Source organism: Danaus plexippus, chromosome 10 (genome assembly GCF_018135715.1).
Source record: "Danaus plexippus chromosome 10, MEX_DaPlex, whole genome shotgun sequence".
Taxonomy (NCBI): domain Eukaryota; kingdom Metazoa; phylum Arthropoda; class Insecta; order Lepidoptera; family Nymphalidae; genus Danaus; species Danaus plexippus.
The window spans coordinates 4739534-4761008 of NC_083543.1; the positions used below are offsets into that span (position 1 = coordinate 4739534).

At 31.2% G+C, this 21475-nt stretch overlaps 2 protein-coding genes across 2 annotated transcripts in view; one reads left to right on the plus strand and one right to left on the minus strand.

Annotated features, from left to right (window-relative positions):
- Positions 1-17279, plus strand: part of LOC116766798 (acetylcholine receptor subunit alpha-like) — a 33306-nt gene extending 16027 nt beyond the window's left edge. The window contains exons 2-10 of the mRNA XM_061521731.1: positions 17-171; positions 2470-2650; positions 4884-4999; positions 8913-9081; positions 9745-9881; positions 12827-12973; positions 14651-14845; positions 15940-16153; positions 17062-17279. Coding sequence (XP_061377715.1) covers positions 17-171; positions 2470-2650; positions 4884-4999; positions 8913-9081; positions 9745-9881; positions 12827-12973; positions 14651-14845; positions 15940-16153; positions 17062-17256 — 1509 coding nt within the window. The 3' untranslated portion in view covers positions 17257-17279. The remainder of the gene's footprint in view (positions 1-16; positions 172-2469; positions 2651-4883; positions 5000-8912; positions 9082-9744; positions 9882-12826; positions 12974-14650; positions 14846-15939; positions 16154-17061) is intronic.
- Positions 17280-19790: 2511 nt separating this feature from the next.
- LOC116766797 (uncharacterized) lies at positions 19791-21306 on the minus strand. Its single transcript, XM_032656904.2, has 2 exons — positions 21195-21306; positions 19791-20995 (listed from the first exon to the last, which is right to left on the minus strand). Exons 1-2 carry the CDS (start codon positions 21237-21239, stop codon positions 19859-19861), a joined length of 1182 nt encoding a protein of 393 aa, XP_032512795.2. The 5' UTR covers positions 21240-21306; the 3' UTR covers positions 19791-19858.
- Between the last annotated feature and the right edge of the window lie 169 nt (positions 21307-21475).

A 21475-nucleotide genomic window follows, 5' to 3' on the forward strand; every position in this document is an offset into this window, starting at 1 on the left:
AATTCGTTTGTCCTAGAACTTGAAGAATCAAATTATGACAACGAACCTATGGGTGGAGCAGTCGTGGTATGACTACAAGCTTCGCTGGGAGCCTCGCGAGTACGGCGGAGTGCACATGCTGCATGTGCCCTCCGATCATATATGGAGACCAGACATCGTGCTTTACAACAAGTGAGAAATAATTTTATTACAAAATTTTACACAACAATTTTGAATTGAATTCTTAACATGGATAAAGTCAACATGCTTAAAATATGTTTATCAAATATTTTTTTCAGATATATAGGATATTTTGATACGTATATTTATTCCTTATTACAAATCTTTTCTTGTTTTTACACAGAATATATAACTGTGGTGATTTTTGAGATACAGTAGAATAACTTTATAATATAATACTTAAAAACAAATGTCAAAACATCTCAAAATCCTTTAATTTTTTTTTTGTTGATTTATTTTGTCTTTTGTGTAACGAAATTATTCTTTACGTTTTCCCGCTAACTACAGATAATCCGAGCGAAAACTATGGACTCAAAATCACAAAGCGAAATATTAAAATCGTTTTAGTTCTGCAAGTCTTTGTAAAATTTATATCAAAAATTCATTGAGAACATTACTTTTCTTGATATAAGACAATTCGCAATCCTATATTTAATAATATATTTAAGGCACAAAAACTTATCTTTGTAAGGAAAATATATGTCATCAGGACAATTTCGGCTAGAAATATTAAAAGAGACTTGTCTCTTAATACTTCTTATGTTTGGGATATAGCATTTTTATTTATGACATACACATATAAATATAGACAATACTATTGACTTTTACTCTCACAGTACACATTCAGTTTCCTCAATAAAATCCCTAATACAAAATAGATATTTTTATCACAAAAGCAAAATTGTTTTACAACTAAAAATTTTAAGCTTAAATTCCATTAATTAAACTCAATATCTGAGTGATATTTCTTTAATATAAATTTCCGATATCGCAAAAGTCCTCTTTTTTCTACCCAGCGTCATGATAACAAATATTTTATATTGCTATCGAAATAAATCTTACAATCTGACTACAGACTTGGGTAAGTACGATATTTTAATAAAAGATTTAAAGCATATAATTTATAGGTATAATATTAATAACGAGTAAATATAAATACTCTGGGAAACTATATTGTTATTACATTATACATTTAGTTAATAATAATAATAATAAATAAAAATAAATCAAGAACTAACTTTAAATTAGTTTTAAAATTAACTTTCAAAGAAGTTAACAAAAAAGATCTGTCTATCTGAGTTCGACATAGACTATTTTATGTTTTTGTATTTACAAGAAATTGATTACTGTGAATGGGAGGTATTTATGTGAAATGAAGCAAAAGCTTTCCCCGCGGTACAAATAGAGTGTGGAGTAACAGCGAAATGTTCTTAATCAAAATAAAGAACAACGGAAAGGCATGAAACTTTTTATTAAAATAAACTATAAGCGAGATTTAAAATTCTTACATTGAAAATATTAAATGATAAAAAGATTTGATAGCGGACAAATGAAAATAATATATACATATTTTTGTAAACAAAATTAATACCGTTGATTGATTGAAATTAATATTCTTAAAGATTGAATTTCATTCAATTGAAATAACTTTTAGATCAGATGCAAAATAATTCAATAAAAGTTTATCAACATTTATATGTCTGAATTTGTTAAGTGGACAGAGAATTAAGGCGTATTTTTAGAAAATATATGGACATTGTTTATCTATTGTAATAACTTAGTTATTGAATTGGTTATATTAAGTTAGTTATACACGTGGCTAACTAATTTGTATTACTTCCAAGGCACTCGATTAGTAGCGTCTGTCATTCCGGGATGGACTTTGATTAATGACCTGACCGGCCGATCCTTATTACTGGCTCGGCCCTTCCATTTCGTGCCACTTCGACGAACGATGCTCTTGGAACAAACTTTGTCTGCTAATTGTTTCTATATATTAATTTACAAAACTTTATTAAACATTGTGAATTGAATTTATAACAGCCTAGGACTTGGCTACAATCGCTTGATGGGATACTGTCAGTCATTTATGTCTACTAACATAAGTGTATTTTAATTTTGTAACTTCTAAGAACTTAAGTTTTCTTTGTTGGGTTATAGGAAAAGATACTTAACTTACGTTTTTTATCTCTAAATGTTTTCTTTTGTTGTTGACGAGCTTAATTATAATATATTTAACATAGTTTATAATTCTAATCGCTTAAAAATAATTAGTTGAGTCAGAAAACACATTTTCAGATATTTTAATAAATTTGAGTTTAATAGGCAGCTTAACTTATTACGAGTATTAACAATTACTATGGATGCACAAGTAAATAAGGCAACAGCACTACAGGGAATACAATACAATCAAAAGGCATTTTAATACGGGTGCCAAGGCCGGCTTGTAAATGTGCCTTAACATTGCAGTGCCGACGGTAACTTCGAGGTAACGTTGGCGACCAAGGCGACCATCTATCACCAAGGGCTGGTCGAATGGAAACCACCCGCTATTTACAAGTCCTCCTGCGAAATAGACGTGGAATATTTTCCTTTCGACGAGCAAACATGCGTTCTTAAGTTCGGTAGCTGGACGTACGACGGATTCAAGGTAATTGTGCGGGCCGCTCTCACCGCTCCCTTCGTCTGACCACTTCCGTTTGTCCACAGCGCCGATGGAAACTACGAGGTGACTCTGATGACCAAAGCTACTGTCTACTACAACGGAATGGTGGTGTGGCAGCCACCCGCCGTCTATAAGTCTTCGTGCTCGATCGACGTCGAGTTCTTTCCTTACGACGTGCAAACCTGTGTGCTTAAATTAGGCAGCTGGACGTATGACGGCTTCAAGGTGACGCCCCACTGTAACGCCGCTTGGGGCCGCGCGGGTATAGCGTAGGGCCCGCCGCCCCGGCTGATGTCCATGCAGTAGCTTGTTGGCTCGAACGTTTTTCGTCGTGTAATTAATATTACTATATCTGTCCGTGTGGTATGTTAATTCAGTTGGAACACATTGCGTGTCCGCGCTGCCGCTAGCGCATACGGCGAAGAGCGCGCGTCTCATCCGCCGCCCGCTCCCCGCCGGCGCTAACTTCCCTAGCTGTAACGAGTTGCAACTTAATCTAACTATTACATTGGTGACGTTTTTAAGTATCTGGAATAGCGGTAACAACGTACGTGACTACGAATTCTCCAGAATATACTCAGTTGGATCCACTTAGTTTGAACGGCCTACCTCGCTCGACACGGAAAGGTATAAAATTTTTATGTCTGGTGATATGGGATGCAACGTCCCTCAAATCGGTCCTTTCCACACCTCCCATACAAAAGAAGCCGTTTTACGCTATATAAAAAATGTTTACTGTAGAAAAGTTGCAGTTAGGCATAGTGTTCAACGGCTTATCCCAGAGCTCTTCCTTTAGCTGGCTCCGCTCGCGTCAAACACATTTCGAATACACAAACAGGCTACACATGTGTTGCTTGATGCATGAATCCTCTGACACAGCACCCACTGCATGAATTTAGCTTTATTCCCCACCTTTGCATTCCCGATCACGATGGCTTCATAACGCTATCAGTGACTAATAATAAGAACACAGCTTCACACAAAGACAACACGTGTACAGATAAAAAACAACACAAGGACTTTATCTTGTTGGATTCCACATGTTGGCTCAACTTCTTGGAGCATTAATGTTCATCATACTGCATATTTTATACCTTTCCCTCTTTGCGACTTATTAGTGGCTGCAAATCTTGGTGTCGCTAATCATTGCATGATAACTTTGTCATAACATACTAAAACATCAAAAGACGATACACATATAATAGATACAGATCGTTTCGCGTATTGATAACCGAAGTATCAATCAGCGAAATTATCTTGCATGCACTCGCTACACATGAACAATCTTACGTCTAACAACAGTGCAACAAACCGCTCCGATTAGCAGCGCGTGATTTGTTTTGTGGTAGTTCTAGAGGAGGGGTGTGCTCTGTTGGGAGGCTGTAAGCGCCGCGCTCGCTGACACACACACGCGCGGCGGAGCCGGTGCTTCCGTTATCCTAGGTTTTCACGAGTTACAGACTATGGAGAAGCCACACTGGTTTCGTTGACTCATTACTTAAAGTTAAAGAAGGCCTCCGTCGATACTCGTTGAAAATTCAGAAATCATCATAAAAGATCTAGGTGTTGTGTTTTCGCGTTAAATATCGCATGTTCAGAAAATGTTGTTTCGTGTCTTCTTAAAACGTATTATAAACATGGGATTCATACAGGTACTTGACACACTATGTGGTAAGGATATTTAGTGACGTTACAATAGTTCAACAACAGCATTCTTAGGTTTCACATCGTGTGACAGGACATGTATCAATTAAATAAAACAAACATATTAAGAAATATATATATAATAAATGAAATACATGCCATAAATTATAAATAATTGTTTACGTTTGAGTAAAAATAGTCACAGGAATAATACATATATTTTTTAGTTATCAAATTATTACATTACATAGTTATGTAAAAATATTTGATGTATCTCATTACGTTTTCAATGAATCTGTTTTTGCTCGTCGTAAACATATTAACTAATGGTTTTATTAAACGCAAATGATAAACATTTAATGATAAACAGTGTTAATTGTGTATTTTGTCTTGCATAAATTATTAGCCTCATCGTTTTATATTTAATATGTCCTGAATAAATTATGAACAAAAATATTATTACAATATTGTCCTTCTTTAATAAATTGATCAAAGAATATTGAGGAAAATATTGTCCAAATTTAAATAAATTATATATAATCACCATATAATATCGAGGTGAGAGTGTCTTCAGGTGGACTTGAGGCATATGGATGAGCAAGCTGGGAGTAATGTGGTGTCCATGGGAGTTGATCTATCAGAGTTCTATATGTCCGTGGAATGGGATATTTTAGAAGTACCAGCTGTTAGGTAAGTCGAATTAAAGGTAACGGTGCATTGAGTAATATATCTGTATCGTTTCTAAGCTCATGATGTCTTTTATAATTTAAACAATGTTTGCGAATACTATAGATTTAATAAAGGAAGTTGCTTGTTCGTGACTAGCGCTTTTAATCTTGTCTAAATGGTAATACCTTTTCTTCATAACTTTAAACAAAGTTGTTAGAATATATAATAATGCTTGCACTAACCATAAAACTCTTATTGCTTTAGTAAAAAGTTGTTGTTCCTAATTTATTGGGCTCTTATTTTCTCTATAAATAAGTTAAGAACTGCTTCCAAGTCGGCTCTTAAGGTTTTCAAAAGTTACTTTAATGTAAAATGTATAGTTATTTTTTCATAATTTTATATCAATAGTTTAACGCCATCTAACTTTTAAATTTTATGATGAATATAAATAATGAAACTACCAACTTCATCTGATATGAAACTGTATAGTTTGATCGTGTAAAAAACCTGCTTAGGAAATTGTAATTAAGCTCAGATCATCTCAATTTACCGGTTTTTTGGACAACCTTAGTATTGTAGAATTGTGATAGAAAATCTACTACACGTTATAATATATACCAATGAAGTGATTTAAACAAATTTCATACAGGACTACAATAATAGGGCCAGTTATTATACACACATATATTACCTTATATATGAACCAGTTAATGTACGGAGGTGTCCCATTTTGGAATCAACCAATTAATAAAGATTATAACTGAAAAGTAAAAAAAAATTAAAAGAAATAAAGTTAAAAAAAATAATAATTGTTTGTCAGGAGTTTGGACAGTCATACCATACCATTTGGCATAAGTTCTAATTAAAATAAGGTTGTTTCTTTAAATTTTACCATTTTTCGAGTTACAAAAACCGAGATACAAAAAGCTGTATACTAAACAGTCTAAATTATGTTTCAGCATTTAAATAAAACAGCAGGAAATTGTAGTAATGTTGAAAGCAATAAATAGAGACATTTTGACAATTTTATTTATGGAATACAATATCTTCCAACGCTGGGCGCAATTAGTAACTGCATTATTTTAGATAGTACTAGCGTTCGTAACAATACTATGTAATAAATATGAAATGGTAAGAACAAAGTCAAAAACCGTTTTGATCTTCCCAATATTTAATAGTTAAATTCTGAAACCGCAGTTAAGAAATAGTTTTGAGCTATTTAAACATTAAATTTCAATGACAAAGAAAATTAAATCCATTTTTATTGCTATATTACAAAATAAATAATTTATATAAATTTATTGTTCCAAAAACCTTATAATTGTAATAAGTTTCAAGATTAACACAACAGCCATGCAAAGAAATGTTTGTTAGGGAGTTTAACAAAGAGATTTATAATGTTGACAAGCCTTACAGTATTGTATATAAAACCTTGAAATTTCTTTTGATTTTCTGAGGTATTTCAAAATTTATCGTTAAAATTATTCAATTCTGAGAAACAAAATAAGCGAATATAGAACACAATTGAAATATTATCCCTTAACTCATACATAAAGTGAAAATAGATTTGCTTAAAACTATGTTCAAGAAATCAAGCCTTAAATTTCAAGTATTGATGCCTAAATCGAAATACAAATATTGACTCAAGTGTCTTTTTCGAAAGGCAAAACCAACCCTAAGTTTGAGTTTCAACTTAAGCGTTTAATTGGATTTTATAAATGTGCTCTTGGAAAATTGCCAGAAATATTATTTCTAAATTTTATGTATAAATGAAACCGGTATGTCAACAGCAATTTTTCCGTTAATAAATTTCTCGAGTCAGCAATTTCATTATAAAAAACAAAATGTGGTATATATTCAGATCGTAAACAAAACAAGATTATCGCAGACATTACAGAAATGGATAAAGTATTAATGAAGGGTAGCGTAAGTTAGGAGCGGAGAAATCTTGGTTGCGAACGGTTTAACTTTGCAATTTAATATCTTTTTGATATTAGACTGTTTTTATTTATGTACTTTAATTTGATTTGTTTTATATCCGTATAAATATGTTAATTCTCAGTATTTATTTAAGCATACATGATCAATTTGAGGCAAAATTATAACATAAAAATGTTTTTTTTTAATTAATAATTAATGAATACATATAATAATAAAAATAATCTTGGAAATATAAAGGCAGCGATGACCAAATAATGTAAGATAAGTTTTCAAATAACGTATTTGTTGCATAGCGATAAACCCAAGGTAACTTATATTAAATGACGTCTGTTTAATATTTTTTTGAAGTATAAACCGTGTTAGGGTTGCCATATACGTTAAATCCGTACATGACGAGTACAAAGACTTTTACATGTCATCTAATCGTCCTACAATGTAATTTTATTATCTATCATCTTTTTTTCCCGCGCATGATAAGCTTTAAATGTCAATGTCACATTTTCTTTTCAAACCTCTTTTAGATTCCACATAAAAACTCTCCAGCTTGGATACCATTAAACATGTATGTGTGAAACATAATTTTATATACTTAATTTTCTAGACTCGATAAACTCTTTACCGATCTGCTTAAACCTAAGCATTCAAACAGAGATCTTTTTTGGTATCTTTTGAATATTTATAAAGGATATGATAGTTATACATCGCGAAATCTCTGCCTTGGGATATTTCCATGATGCTATCGAATCTGTTGTATAAAAATCTCATTACAATGAAAAAATAAAGCGCGGTAAAGTTCAATTCGAAAATTATTGTTATACGCTTGAATTGTGGCATTAATGTTCCTCAATATCAGAAATATATGATTGTTTCGTTGTTAATGGCGATACTGTAAAAGATAATATTGTATAACACTATGCGAATTCATAAAATGTAACAATTCTTACGTGTATACAGCTGGGTTTTTTTATTTGCTTATTACGTGAAAATTTGTTAAGACTAATAATTTTCATGATATTCAATAGGAAATCGCGAACGTATTTAAAAAAAAATATAACCACCTCGTTCTAAGCTCCAGAAATATTAAACGTAATGGATATACTTTTTTATTCATTCTTAAAACAATTAACTAACCAATAAACATAGCAATCAGAGTAAGTTTAAACAAATTTTTAAATATTAATAAACTTTTATACTTAAATAAAACAAATTCTCTGAAATGAAATGAAAAAATGTATAAAAAGTATTTTATAGTTTTAAGTTCATTCTATTCACCGAGTTCAAATAACGGAAGGCATAGACAATAGACAAAACAAAGCTTTTCTACTTAAAATTTGCATAAAGCATTACTGTCACAATACCTAGCTGCTTTCAAGTTTGAAATGTGAAATATTATATTTAAAACAAATCTTAAGCTATACTTTAGAAAATATTACTCAGTTGATTTTTTTATTAGCTTGACATAATATATAAAACCTACATGGTCGCTTCATGACCCTTAGATTATCGTAGAATTTTCGTTTATAACGTCTCTATGGCGGAATATTTTTAGAGCGCCACTTACGAAATTGCTCTATCCCTTCATCTAAATAAGATAGGGTAATAAATGGCACAAAATATTACCCAATGTCAGCTATATATATTTATATAAAGATATCCTTAACCAAAAATATAACACTTGTAGTAAGAAACTTACTCATTATATCCACAAATAATAAAGAACAAATTCATCATAAAAATTGAAAGTAAGTTATATAAATTTCAAATGTACGTAGATATTAAGCATTATTATTTTGAGTTACATATGAGATTATAAAAAAAATTGTGCTTCGTTTTACTTTAAACCTTAACGAAATCAATTCAAAGTATTCTCCGAATATTGTCACGTACAGAATATACTAACAGCACTTGTAAAAGTGACTTGTAAAAAAATACAACATATTTTTCTTGGTTGGAACAAATTTATTTATATTATAATTCATGAATACATTCACAGGAACGAGAAGTTTTACACGTGTTGCGACGAGCCCTACTTGGATATAACGTTCAACATTACACTAAGACGCAAGACGCTGTTCTACACCGTCAATATTATCATACCTTGTATGGGTATATCGTTCCTTACCATACTTACCTTTTACTTGCCTTCTGACAGCGGCGAAAAGGTATTTATACTAAAACTTTACAATATTTATATAGCCTATTAGTATTACAGCTAGTTTCACTAATGTACTGACATTAAAACAGTAGAACATTGCTCTTTTAACCAGCGAGAATAAAATAGCCCACACTTAAAGAGGAACGATCATTTGTTTGTGCCACTTATCTCTCTCAAACGAGAAAAAAACGAGAACTGGCCTGAGAACCGTCTTTCTTTATCTATGAAAGACGATTATTTTCAACTGTACCGTTTAAGCTCTTTTTAAGTTAGTAATGAATTGTTTTAAGTGCAACACATGGAATTTTAAACTTATAGGGGAAATTTAACTGTACTGAAATGAATACCATCAGCACTTAAAATAAGTGTTCTGGAATATATGCCAAGAGCATAAGAAATCAATCGAAGACGTGCTCGGATAACTAACTTTAGGTCGAGGTCGTCGGCTAATGCCGGTCCTATAACCCATTATAAGTAATTTATTAAAGAGCAGCGTAAATAGTAAGAATTACTATCTGAAAACAATTTTGTGCGTATATTTTTATTTTCTAGGATATAATATACACGTATTGATGAGGGTAGATGAACTCGAAATTGCTTTTTGGGTTGTTGATACAAGTTCTTATTAAGCATAGTTTTAAGAATTTCAATCATATGTCTTCATCTTCAGGTCACTCTCTCAATATCGATTCTTATCAGTCTCCACGTGTTCTTCCTTCTTGTGGTGGACATCATACCGCCAACGTCTCTGGTAGTACCCCTTCTTGGAAAATATCTCATCTTTGCAATGATACTGGTTTCAATAAGGTAATAGTCTTTATAATATTCATAACAATTTATTGTAAATAGTACTCTTAATATAAATACTAAAGTTTTGGATGGTGTTTTGTTAGTTCCTGAAAATGAAATAAGGGATATATATTTTTAAGCTTATTATGATCTGTAGTAATAATAACTTCGACTTAGTAAAGAAGTGAGGAAAACCATCAACACAATCTTGTATGTAATATTTTCTTTAGAATATTAAAGTTTGTTTTCGTATGTCGGGGCTTGTAAGCATTTTGTAAGTTGTCAGTATGGCATGTTGACCCGGTTTCTAGAAACCTCCAAATAAAAATAACTTGGTTATAGTCATACGAAAATAGTAATAGTAGTAGTAGATATTGGTTTTAACTTACTGATACATACAAAATTACTGATGTAAGAATTTTATTACAAGTAACTTAGTATAAGGATCATGATTGTAATAATTTGAATTAATGTTTGCTGTAAATCTTGTTAATATCGTTCAATTTAATAAAGCAAACGATCGCAAACAAAAGCCATCGCATAAACAATATTCGCGTTCACGCACAGACTACAATGACATATAAGCCTCATGCTTTTGTGAAATTAAAAAGCCTCAGGGATTAAAACATTGGCAGTTGTTATCAAACTGTAAGCGGCGAATCACGCTAATACATCTGTCGAAAATATAATGTTTTATGTATACTGTGATTCAAATGATTTTAATTTAAAAAATGTTTATTTAGGACAGTTTGATTTTACTTAACATTTAGCACACGATGTGGCTAGAAAGTTAAAATTAATTACAATTTGATCATAAAATAGGCTATATATATTATAAACCTTTGACGGATAACTTCGAAAGTCCATATAGTTTTGTTCTAGAATCGCCTTTTCGATATACTTTTTATTTTCTTGCGCTACCACTCCGTTACAAACAGATACAAATCTATTTATATAATATAATATTTATCGATAAATAATTAATAGGTAAACTTGAAAGCCAGTGAAAATCGTTAATTTTTACCACATTCCTAAATTCTTGGTTGGTTAAGTCATGTGAAAAATTATAAATATTCCCAGATGTTTTTTTTTTTTTATGAAGAAAACTTTTACAAATATTGTAAGAGTCGATTTACGGCTGAAGTGGCAAAGTATGTAAATTTTCGTGAACAGCAAGTGCCTACTTGACTCACAAAGAGCACAAGAGAAATCAGATCAATCAAAATGTTGAGCTATAACTTGACTTTGACAAACATGACGGTCTATCTGAATGAAAGAACTCAAATTCAAATATTTCTAAAGACTAAAAATATAAATAAAGATGTCGTCAAAATATTTTTTCACTAGCACATAATTAAACTTGGCGGTATTCGTACAAAACTTTATTTAAATACCTGTGGCCGAATCGGGTAACAAGCTACGAAATTTCCATATAAATTAAAATTCGGCATTTTGCCAGATATTTGATTGCATAACTTTATGTTGAAAGAAAATGGAAATTGTCAGTCTCCCTTTTTGAAGTTTTTTGACAATCTCCATAAAGAGTTGGAGTTCAAAGTGCAAATAACTTTTTAGTATAAGTTCAGGATACTTCTTCGTTAGGTTCCACAGTGGAAATTAGTTAGAAAATGATATGATATAAGGTATTGGTAAAATTCCTGCAAAGATAAATATATAAACTTAGTTATCTGGGACTTTGGTCATCCCAACATAATTTTATCCTTACCGCCCGCAGGATTAAGGCTATATATCTTGATTAACTGCTTCAATTTAGATGGGCTTATACCATACTGTGCATTGAAGGTTTCGACCTCGGAATGTTATGAATATTCATAAAGTAATAATTTTAAATAAGTTATTAGATGATCCGCAGCGTATAAGATGTCAGCTGTTATACCTACTGTATAATAGCAACTTTTTTTTTAAAGATATTGTGAATATTTAAGTTTAACAGTGAACACAAATAAGTCACTTGATCGTGATCTTTAGGATCCATCCAAAAAAAAATAAGGTTTCAATATTCATTAAAGAGCAATCCGAGCCATAAAAAAAACAACTCCAATGTTCAACAACTCTAAGCCATTGATCAGCGAGATATTCTGAAAATATCAGCGATTTAATTGTGACGAAACCATTCCATTAGTCCCTGGTAGGCTGGATTCTTCTCTGTAACGTTATACCTGCATCAGATGAGTAATTGAGTAAAGGGCGGGCATTGTCTAGCGAAATTATATCGTGTATCAACAAAAATATAAGGGGTGTATTTTTTACGCCCAAACCATTGCCAACTCCGGAGTACTTAAATTCAACTTCGTTATTATTTGAATATCAAGTCATAATTTACTTTTATGGGACTATACGCTCTCCAGTAATTTGCTATAAAATTTGTCATAATTTAACTCAAAAAATCTTTTTTTGCGTAAGTAGTAATATGAAGATAAATAAATAAGAAACTAAAGGGACCTACCTCACACAGCACCTGTCAAAACTAAACAGATAAAGAATACAGAGGACGCATAGTATTCTTTCCATTTTTATATTCCGAGAATAGCCGGTCTTGATAAATCCAATAATACAATTTGTATCCAATGGCGTTCGGAATAGTCTGTAACGAGGTCACGACGTAATAATGGCTTCAAGTATTAGAATCAAATTCACTACTTTTGATGTCAATAGAATATCAATGCGTGGCGTCGTCATGAGAGATCAATTTTATTTTATTTTATTTTATTTTATTGTATAAGAACCTGGAAAATATTTTAGTTTTGAGCTAAAAGTAAAAAGAAATTTGAGGTAACGACAGTATTTCAAAATTTTAAGAAGTAGCAAACATTAACACAATCCATAAGTTGATAGTCCAGCCTTACAATGTAATAAGGATTAATTTCATCGGAAGGCAAAATAGACAAGTCCATATATAATCCTATGTATAAATGATGCTAAATGTAAATTATTTAATGCAGCATATGTGTGACGGTGGTGGTATTGAACGTACACTTCCGCTCGCCCCAGACACACAGAATGGCGCCGTGGGTCAAACGAGTCTTCATACATATCCTGCCCAGACTGTTGTTCATGAAACGACCTCAGTACAAATTCGATACAACAAGGTGGGTTATAAAAAATATATATAAACAACTTTATTATATTATGTGTTCACTGATTAAATTAATGTTTTTTTTACTCTGCTACTAAGTACGGTTAACAAATCATATTTAATTTGAAATTTTTGTTCTCGAGAAATTTTATATTTAGTGATCTGTATTTACTTCTGCATAATTATTTGTCTCTGTATTCGAATAGTTCATTTCTTATCAAATCAATTTTACGTATCAATGTAGTTAAATAGCTCAAAATAGAAATCAATGAATTTTTGTAAAAAAGAAATATTTTTTTATAATACAATACTGACAATATCCCGAGGAGATAAATTGTAAGATCTTTTGTAATGATTTACCACAAGACGGACAGCACATTGACAGACACGTATTTAATATAAAATATACCAACAATAAATCCGTAAACGAAATTGGAAATATATTTCTTTCAAACTGCACTCCGTTCCTTTTATATCAAAAATGCCGTTCAAATTTTTATATTCTAGAGAACTTTTTTAACAAATGCTAGAGTAAAAAGCAGTTCTTTGTAAAAATAGCTCTGAAAGATAATGCTCTGTTAGTTCTTTTGTGATATTTTGCAATAAAATATGCCTTGGAATGGTATGGACGGCTTGTAAATATTTTATATACATACCTACTAGTAATAAACTATCACTTACTATCACAATCATGGTTTCCAAATACACGAATATGAACAAAAACCTAAAAGCAAGGATAAAATATTGTTGTCTATATTTTCTTCCTATAATATTGTTGTCTATATTTTCTTCCTATAATATTGTTGTCTATATTTTCTTCCTATAATATTGTTGTCTATATTTTCCTTCAAATGAGAAGAACGTGTTGGATGAACCATATAGAAATTATCTTTAATCCGATTATGAAAAAAATTTACACAAAATAACATACTTTTTAATTAAACTTGATAGATATGCTCGTGATAAGTATTTTTTTTCTATAAATTTAATTGAATGAGCATGAACAATCAAATAAAATCTGTGTTAATAATTAAATATATACAAACGTTTAACTAAGTGAAATAAACTTGACAGCATAGGATGACCGTCGACCGCTGACCGAGTCAATACAACAGTTGATTGTAATTCAATTTGCGGATGATCTATTATAATGAGGACAGTAGACGGGCCCGTCTCGCTGCGGCCACGGATCGTTATGCAAACGACTCCAGCTTTGAATACAGCTTCTTAAAATATTCAAGGGCCTACATTACCAATCTATTGTTGTTATGATAGATACAAACGTTCCCTACGAATATGAATAATTGTATGAACTCACGAGCTTTTACGTTCATCTGGTGACGAGCGGTTTCATTTATGTAGCGATATTGTGTACAAAATATGATTTATTAATGGATATAAATATTTTTGTCGTACTATTAATGTGAAGAAATAAATGCACAGAAATTTTATGTACATCAAAAAGTATTACAACACAACGCAGTAAAAGTAAAATATTTTTTTTACTGAGTTGCTTAAGAATTTGTATATGATAGCTGAACTGCTGTTCATTAACGATTAAAGTATTAATGTTCCATTAATTTACGTATTACTTGTTTGATATAAACTTAAATATAACTCATTATATATGTATAATACATAACACGTCAAAACTTACAAGATATGTGTCATTTAAGTAATATTGAAACAGATCCCGTTTCACAACTTGCGGAGTGGTAGTTCGTTGTGGGGGCGCGGCCCGACCTCTATATCCTTATCGTCTAGCTTCTGCTGATGACGACTGCTGTGCCCCTGGGGCTTGGCCACCTCCAGCTGTCCCCACCAGACCTCTCACTCGCACACCAAGCAAGGAGGACTTAACGCATACCACATACGTGCAATCGGGGTGAGGATTTCATTCAATTATAGTCATCAAAGATATTTAATAAACAAACTATCTTTTTATATTTGTAAGTCTGTATTAGTAAACTTATATTATGATTGATGAATTTTACGATGATGTAATAGATTCTTTCTTAAATATAATTTTTTACATGAATTAATTAATAATGTTTTGTATACCAACGCCTCTTACAGCAATTTATATATTATAATGTTATATATATTTCATTTCAGTTAGCTTGTTAGTTTTTTATTATTATTTTTGTGTCCTTGGTATAAGGAATTCATCACTCTACTTTACTTTTGAACGACTAATTATTGCATAATATTGCAAATGGCTTTAAAAATCTCTCACTTTGATAGGTTTTTAAATAAAGATCTTAATGTTAGTGTACCTATCGATAACATTTTTATATTGTCAAATAGAGTTAGACCGTTTCCCACTTGGATCTAACATTTTGGTGACATGTAACCTTCATATTCATGTATCACAGAAAATTCATTTCAATAAAACTTCAGAATTTACAACCTTCCTAAATTGTTAGACACAACGAATGACCTAATGTTAAAAATAACAATATTACTGTAATAACTTTGTTTACCTCTGTCTTTATCTTCCATTATAGACGAAATAACGTAAATATTTTATTTTATTTAACATTCAGTTAGAGCGTGTAAATAACTTGATAATTTTTGTGTAGAATCATCTTGATAAATAAAACCGTGAACAAAAAATTTTGTTGAACTAAAAATCTTAAATATCCCTTGCATTTTTGGTTATTATATATATTTTTTAATATTTAATAGCCTACGTTAAATTACACGATGAAAGGTCCTAATTAACTCCCTACTTTAAGCTCTACCCTTTGTCTTGAGGCCCCAGAGCTTAAGCCTTTTATAGTCTGATTTGATAAAAGCTAATGGATCTAAAGTTTTTCATTTGTAGGAAAATGTTCTTATGAAATCGTAAAAAAATATTATTAGTATAACATAATTCTTACTGCATTCCAAACAATCTTGAAAAGAGACTTATTTAATGTTTGATTTATCTCTACTGCAAAGGTACTTGAAAATAAAATGGTTTCCTTTAACAAATAGGTTAAGTGAAAGTAACCGGTTTGGTGGCAGCTGCGTTGTCCACGGTTCTAGCGAGGGCGGAGCACTACCAGTTCCCGAGGAGGAGGCTCTTAGTCCTGTTCCGGAGCCCCCGCCTGGCTTCAGTCACTCCTCCTGTCCCCCTGAAGTACATAGAACGTGTTTCTGCGTGAGATTCATAGCAGAACATACTAGGATGTTGGAAGACTCAACTAAGGTATATAAACATTATCACTGGTTTTCATTTGTTTTTGGACGTAATTTTATATGCCTTCTTATATAATTCAGTCCGTATATTTATAAGCATTAAGTTATCCTTTAATTAACATAAACACTTCATTTGAGTAACCACGCGCGCGGTTATGAAAATTGTAACACGAGCCCTTTATTTATCTTTTTAGGAGGTTTATAATATCCATGCTTTTAGATCCATAAAATGAGTTTAGTAGGTGTGGTAAACAGAAATTTTATATGTAATTGATAAATGAAGACATCAAACATTCAATTTGGTTTTATTAACACGGTTAGGTAATCAAAATAAGAAAATCGTTTTACTTTTGTTGAAGTAACGTTGAAAATATAGAAAAAAATCTATATAATATAAAAGTAATATCTTATTAAATCATCGACTCTTAAAGCACCAGAACGTTATGAGATCTAAAACTTTCGCGAGTTTTATTCATTTTCATGAAACTAATATATTTCGGATATACTACGCGGATTTTATTTTTGGTTAAAACTACATATTCCAGACGTTTCGGTTACTTTTCAGCAACCGGGATCACGGTCAAAAATAAAACACGCGTAGTATATCCGAACAATATTAGTTTCATTTAAATCACCAGTACGTTATTTATTAATAAAATATCTGTAAAATTGTGGTGTTCTCAATAACAAAATAAAAATATCAGAAGTGTAATTTCATAAACGACTGTTTAACATGAAATAAATTTCAGTTGAAACAAACTTAAAACAATGTTTCACGTATATTTAAGTTAGGAAAGTCCGTATAACTTAATTCAAGGCCCAATCCTCCGCTTGAATTGTATGTTTATTTAAAGACAACTCAATTTGTCACTGACATGCCAAAAACGAGAGACGATCAATTCCAGTTGTGATTTTCAGGTCAAAGAAGATTGGAAATACGTTGCGATGGTGCTCGATCGTTTATTCTTATGGATATTTACCTTGGCGGTTTTAGTTGGGACCGCCGGCATTATCCTTCAAGCGCCCACGTTATATGACGACAGAGTGCCCATTGATAAACATTTCAATCAAATAGCAACGTCCTCGCTAGTCAGGTGTCCGCCACCGTCGTAATCAAATAAATTTTAATACTGTAATTTGTTTGTGTTATATTTTGGAATATCATTCGATGTGCCTACTAAATGGTGTTCGGAGACTATTTGTTTAAACGACGTTAAATTACTTTCGACATATACAATGTTTTGTTATGAGTTTTTATTGGATAAGGATTTCAAATAGGGGAAAATATAACCTGATTCATCTAAATGTTCATTACCGAGCAGTAAATATGATTAGTGTCAGAACAAACAAATTACAGTTCTAAAGTGAACGATCGTTCGCTGGACCACCGCACACCCGTCCTGCCGCACGTGTTCTATTCCACGACACCTACTGTTAATAAGACAGACGTGAAGTTGGCGCGAGTCACTTCGCAAAAAGGGGCTAATTCAAGTCTTCTTCAGCGTTAACTTCATGTCCGTCTTGTATAAGACGCAGTACTTTCCCTTCTTAACCTATTTCATAACTCGTACGCAATTCATAGTTACTAATATTATTTTTTAAATTAACTTATGTATTATTCGCTGAATTTCTTACATTAATTAATATGTTTTGGTTGGATCATTTCCCCCTTTTTTTTTATTTTGCACGTTAAACTGAATCCAAGTCAAATTATATTTTACTTAGGTGCTTCATTACATTAAAGTGTTACAATAATATTTAACTACGTTAAATTGTTATGATAGGTCACGTGTAAAATAAATATAGCGACATTATAATAAATATTGTATTTATAAAATAATGACTAGATATGAAGTTACAAATGAATGTGAAACCACCAAATAAATGTTGTCTGTGTTCAGTAAAAACCAGTAGATAGCTTACAGCTCGTAGCAATTATAGTATTAGAGTAATATTGAAACAATAACTTATTTAATAGCAGCGATGCAATACATTAGTGTTGATATTGGGAGGGGATCAAATTGTTGGGTTTATAAATTTTGTCTGTAATCTTACCGCAAGTTTGTTTGGTCACACTACATACAAAGCGTTTCCCATCACCAATCCTGTAACTTACGTGAAACAATATAATTTGAGACGATTAATGAATAAAAAACGAGGAACCTTCTGTACGTGTGTATGCAAAGTTCTGGTAAGCATACATTCTGATTCCAGAAATCATGCCTCAACTAACGAAGTGTTGGAATTGATAAAATATTGTTTAAAAATTTGGGAACCTATAAAGAGGTATCAAATATAAGTTGTTCAGATTTTAACATTTTCTATCTCTTCATTACTCGCCTTCCGCAATTTGCTGAATAAACATACAATAATTTAAAATTATATACTGTTGGTTACGTAACCAATCTTCTTCGATTCCGTGCCATATATTTACATAAAACACAATTTCTTTTAAATATCTACGTAGTGTAATAAACTTAATAACAACACTAATATAATAAATTTGACATATTGGCTGTAGGTATATTAAAAAATACCTTCTTGCTCAATTATTCTCTTTAAATATATTTGTTTATCATATGAAGTAAAATATTCTTGCCCCTCTCCCTATATTAAATAATAGCAACACTGCTGTGTTTATACGTTAAGTCTTAAACAAATTCCAATAAAAGTTCCCATTGTAGAATATCTTAAAATTACTTCAATTAGAATCTCTTCAATTCTTCTTAACTCTTCTTCTTGTCGTAGAATAGAACATGTACATAATATTAATTAACGATTTTATTACTTATAAGAAATTTTTAGATCTTCAAACTTTACGAAGTCATCCATAACCAGTTTAAATTAAGAATAGATTTATTACTATTGATTTTATATAATAAACGGTTTTATAATACTTTAATTGAAATCATTCATGAAATACGTAAAAAGATCCTTATGATAATAAGTACAATATTAAATTTAATTTAAGAGACCTTTGCTCAATTTTATGAAAGCGTGGCGACTAAAAAAACTCGTACTGTGAAGAACTCGGCATTCTAACATGGCTTTTAAAATTTTATGCTCTCGTTAAAAAACTCGCAATACTTTCAAAATGTTGATAATAGGATTATTAAACGTAAAAGAGAGAATGTGACAAACGCCAATTAGCATAGAAACAAAAAGGAATTTGAATATATAAAAAAATATATATTAATTCGCAAACAATAAAGTGACTTCTTTTATTTTCTTGTTAATTAAATTAATTAATGAGGTTGAGGACTTAGCATAACATAATAACTAGATTATATTTGATATTATTTATCAAATTCCATAGAAAATTATTTAATTATTCTTAATGGCAACGTGAAAACATTAGGAAAACAGTAATTTATTAAATTATGTGATTAAGATTACGTTTTAACCTAAAATATTAAGAACGAATTCCAGATCAAAGTCTACTGTGTTGGTGCATAGTATAGACCCTATGAAGGGTATTATAAAACGTGTATTTAGAAATTTTAGAGTACCTATATTATAATATTAAAAAAAAAATTAATGGTATTGGACTGCTCGCAGTAGAGTAGCGCAGCTCAATTGTAGGAAAGTAAATTTGTAATTTATTTATTTATATTGTTAATAAAACTGTTATAAGATAAATTGTTTTTTAATTAATATTTACCCCTTACTTTATATTTTAAATACTATAATATAAAATTAACATATTAATTTTTTTTTAACCAAAATTTAACATTCCTGTGTTACTAAACATGTCGACGCCAGATGATTTCTGTTCATTGAAAAAACTGTTTATAAGGTTCTCCGATTCGATGCTTTCTTCTAAAATCTTTTTAGCATCATCTACAATTTCTTTTGTATCAGTTTTTGAATTGGGATCATAAAATGGACTAGAACTATCAGTAGCCATATAGGCATTAAACAAAGATTTATCTGAATTATGCTGGGTTGTCTCCTGTTTTAAAATTTCTTCAATATTATTATCAACTCGTTGAATGTTGTTTTTCTCCAGTGTTTTTTGTGCAAAATCTTCAAACGCCCCAATCTGTTTATCCGTGTCTTTATTGTGTGTCATTTCTTTTGTATTCCACACCGATATGTCATCATGAACATTATTTTGCTTTCCCTCTGAATACTTATTTAACTTCTTCCTTATTCCTTCTAGTTTCTCTGTCTCTGAAAGCTCTTTCTGGTTCGATGTCACATTAAGTTCGTCCACAACTCTGTCTATTATGTGATTGATTTCGTTAATTTCAGTTTCATTTTTACTTTTCTCCTTCATGTCATGTAAAACATTCAGATCATCCCAGATCGTATCTCTTGGATTCTTTTTATAATTCATATTTTGTTTCGCAATTTCACTCCTTACATTAACCGAAATATTTTCCAGTTCCCGCCTTAATAAGTCACTCACTTCATTCAAACGATCCGTCTCATCTTGAAGTAGCTCCGACATAGAATTTAAATTGCCATTCGCTTCACGTCTACCCAAAATGTCATTGATAGATTTATTAACATTATTAATAGAATTTTCTAGCTCCTGTGATATGTGTTCTAGTGTGTATTCGGGTGGTTGTAGGTTTGGCTGATTAAATTGCAAGCGTTCTTCAAAGAAAACTCTATGTCTGTGATCGGGTACGTTCGGTATATTTGCTTGAGAAACACCGCGACATCGGTAGTTATAATCTGACCTTTCGTCCAGGAGTCCATTCAATGCAAGGACCTCTTCAACTGCCGATATGGTACAATGTAACGTATCTTTGACGTCGATTACAACATCATTAAGTAATTTTCCGAAGCCACGCTCCACATTGGACAACGCCCCTCGAAATTCATCGAAAAATGAAGCGGAGGCCTAAAAGGCAAAAACTTAATTAGGTACTTCCACTAAAATTTTTTTTAATGGAGTTAACTTGAAAGTTATTTTGACAACTATATAATTTTGCAAGATTTTGTTCATAATATATAATAGTGTATAGTAGTGTGTGACACGAACACTGGTAACAATGCACGGATAATGTTTTTCTTTGAAAAAAAAATCACAGGACACTTACTTGTATGAAGAGAAGTGAAAAAATATATATCGGAGCTTGTTTCATAATGAATAGACAGAGGTATATAAAACTGACAGCCTTCAATGACAGAATAACGTTTGAGCATATTAGCTTAATATTATCAATAAGTTAAGCGTGTTTGTTCTGTACACGCGTTTAAAACGCTCGTCTTTAGCGCACCTGTTACAATATTATTTATACCGTGGAAAATTATTCAATCATTTTCAGTAGCTCGATTGGATACAGTAAATATTGTAATATAAACGTAAGAAACTTTCTTG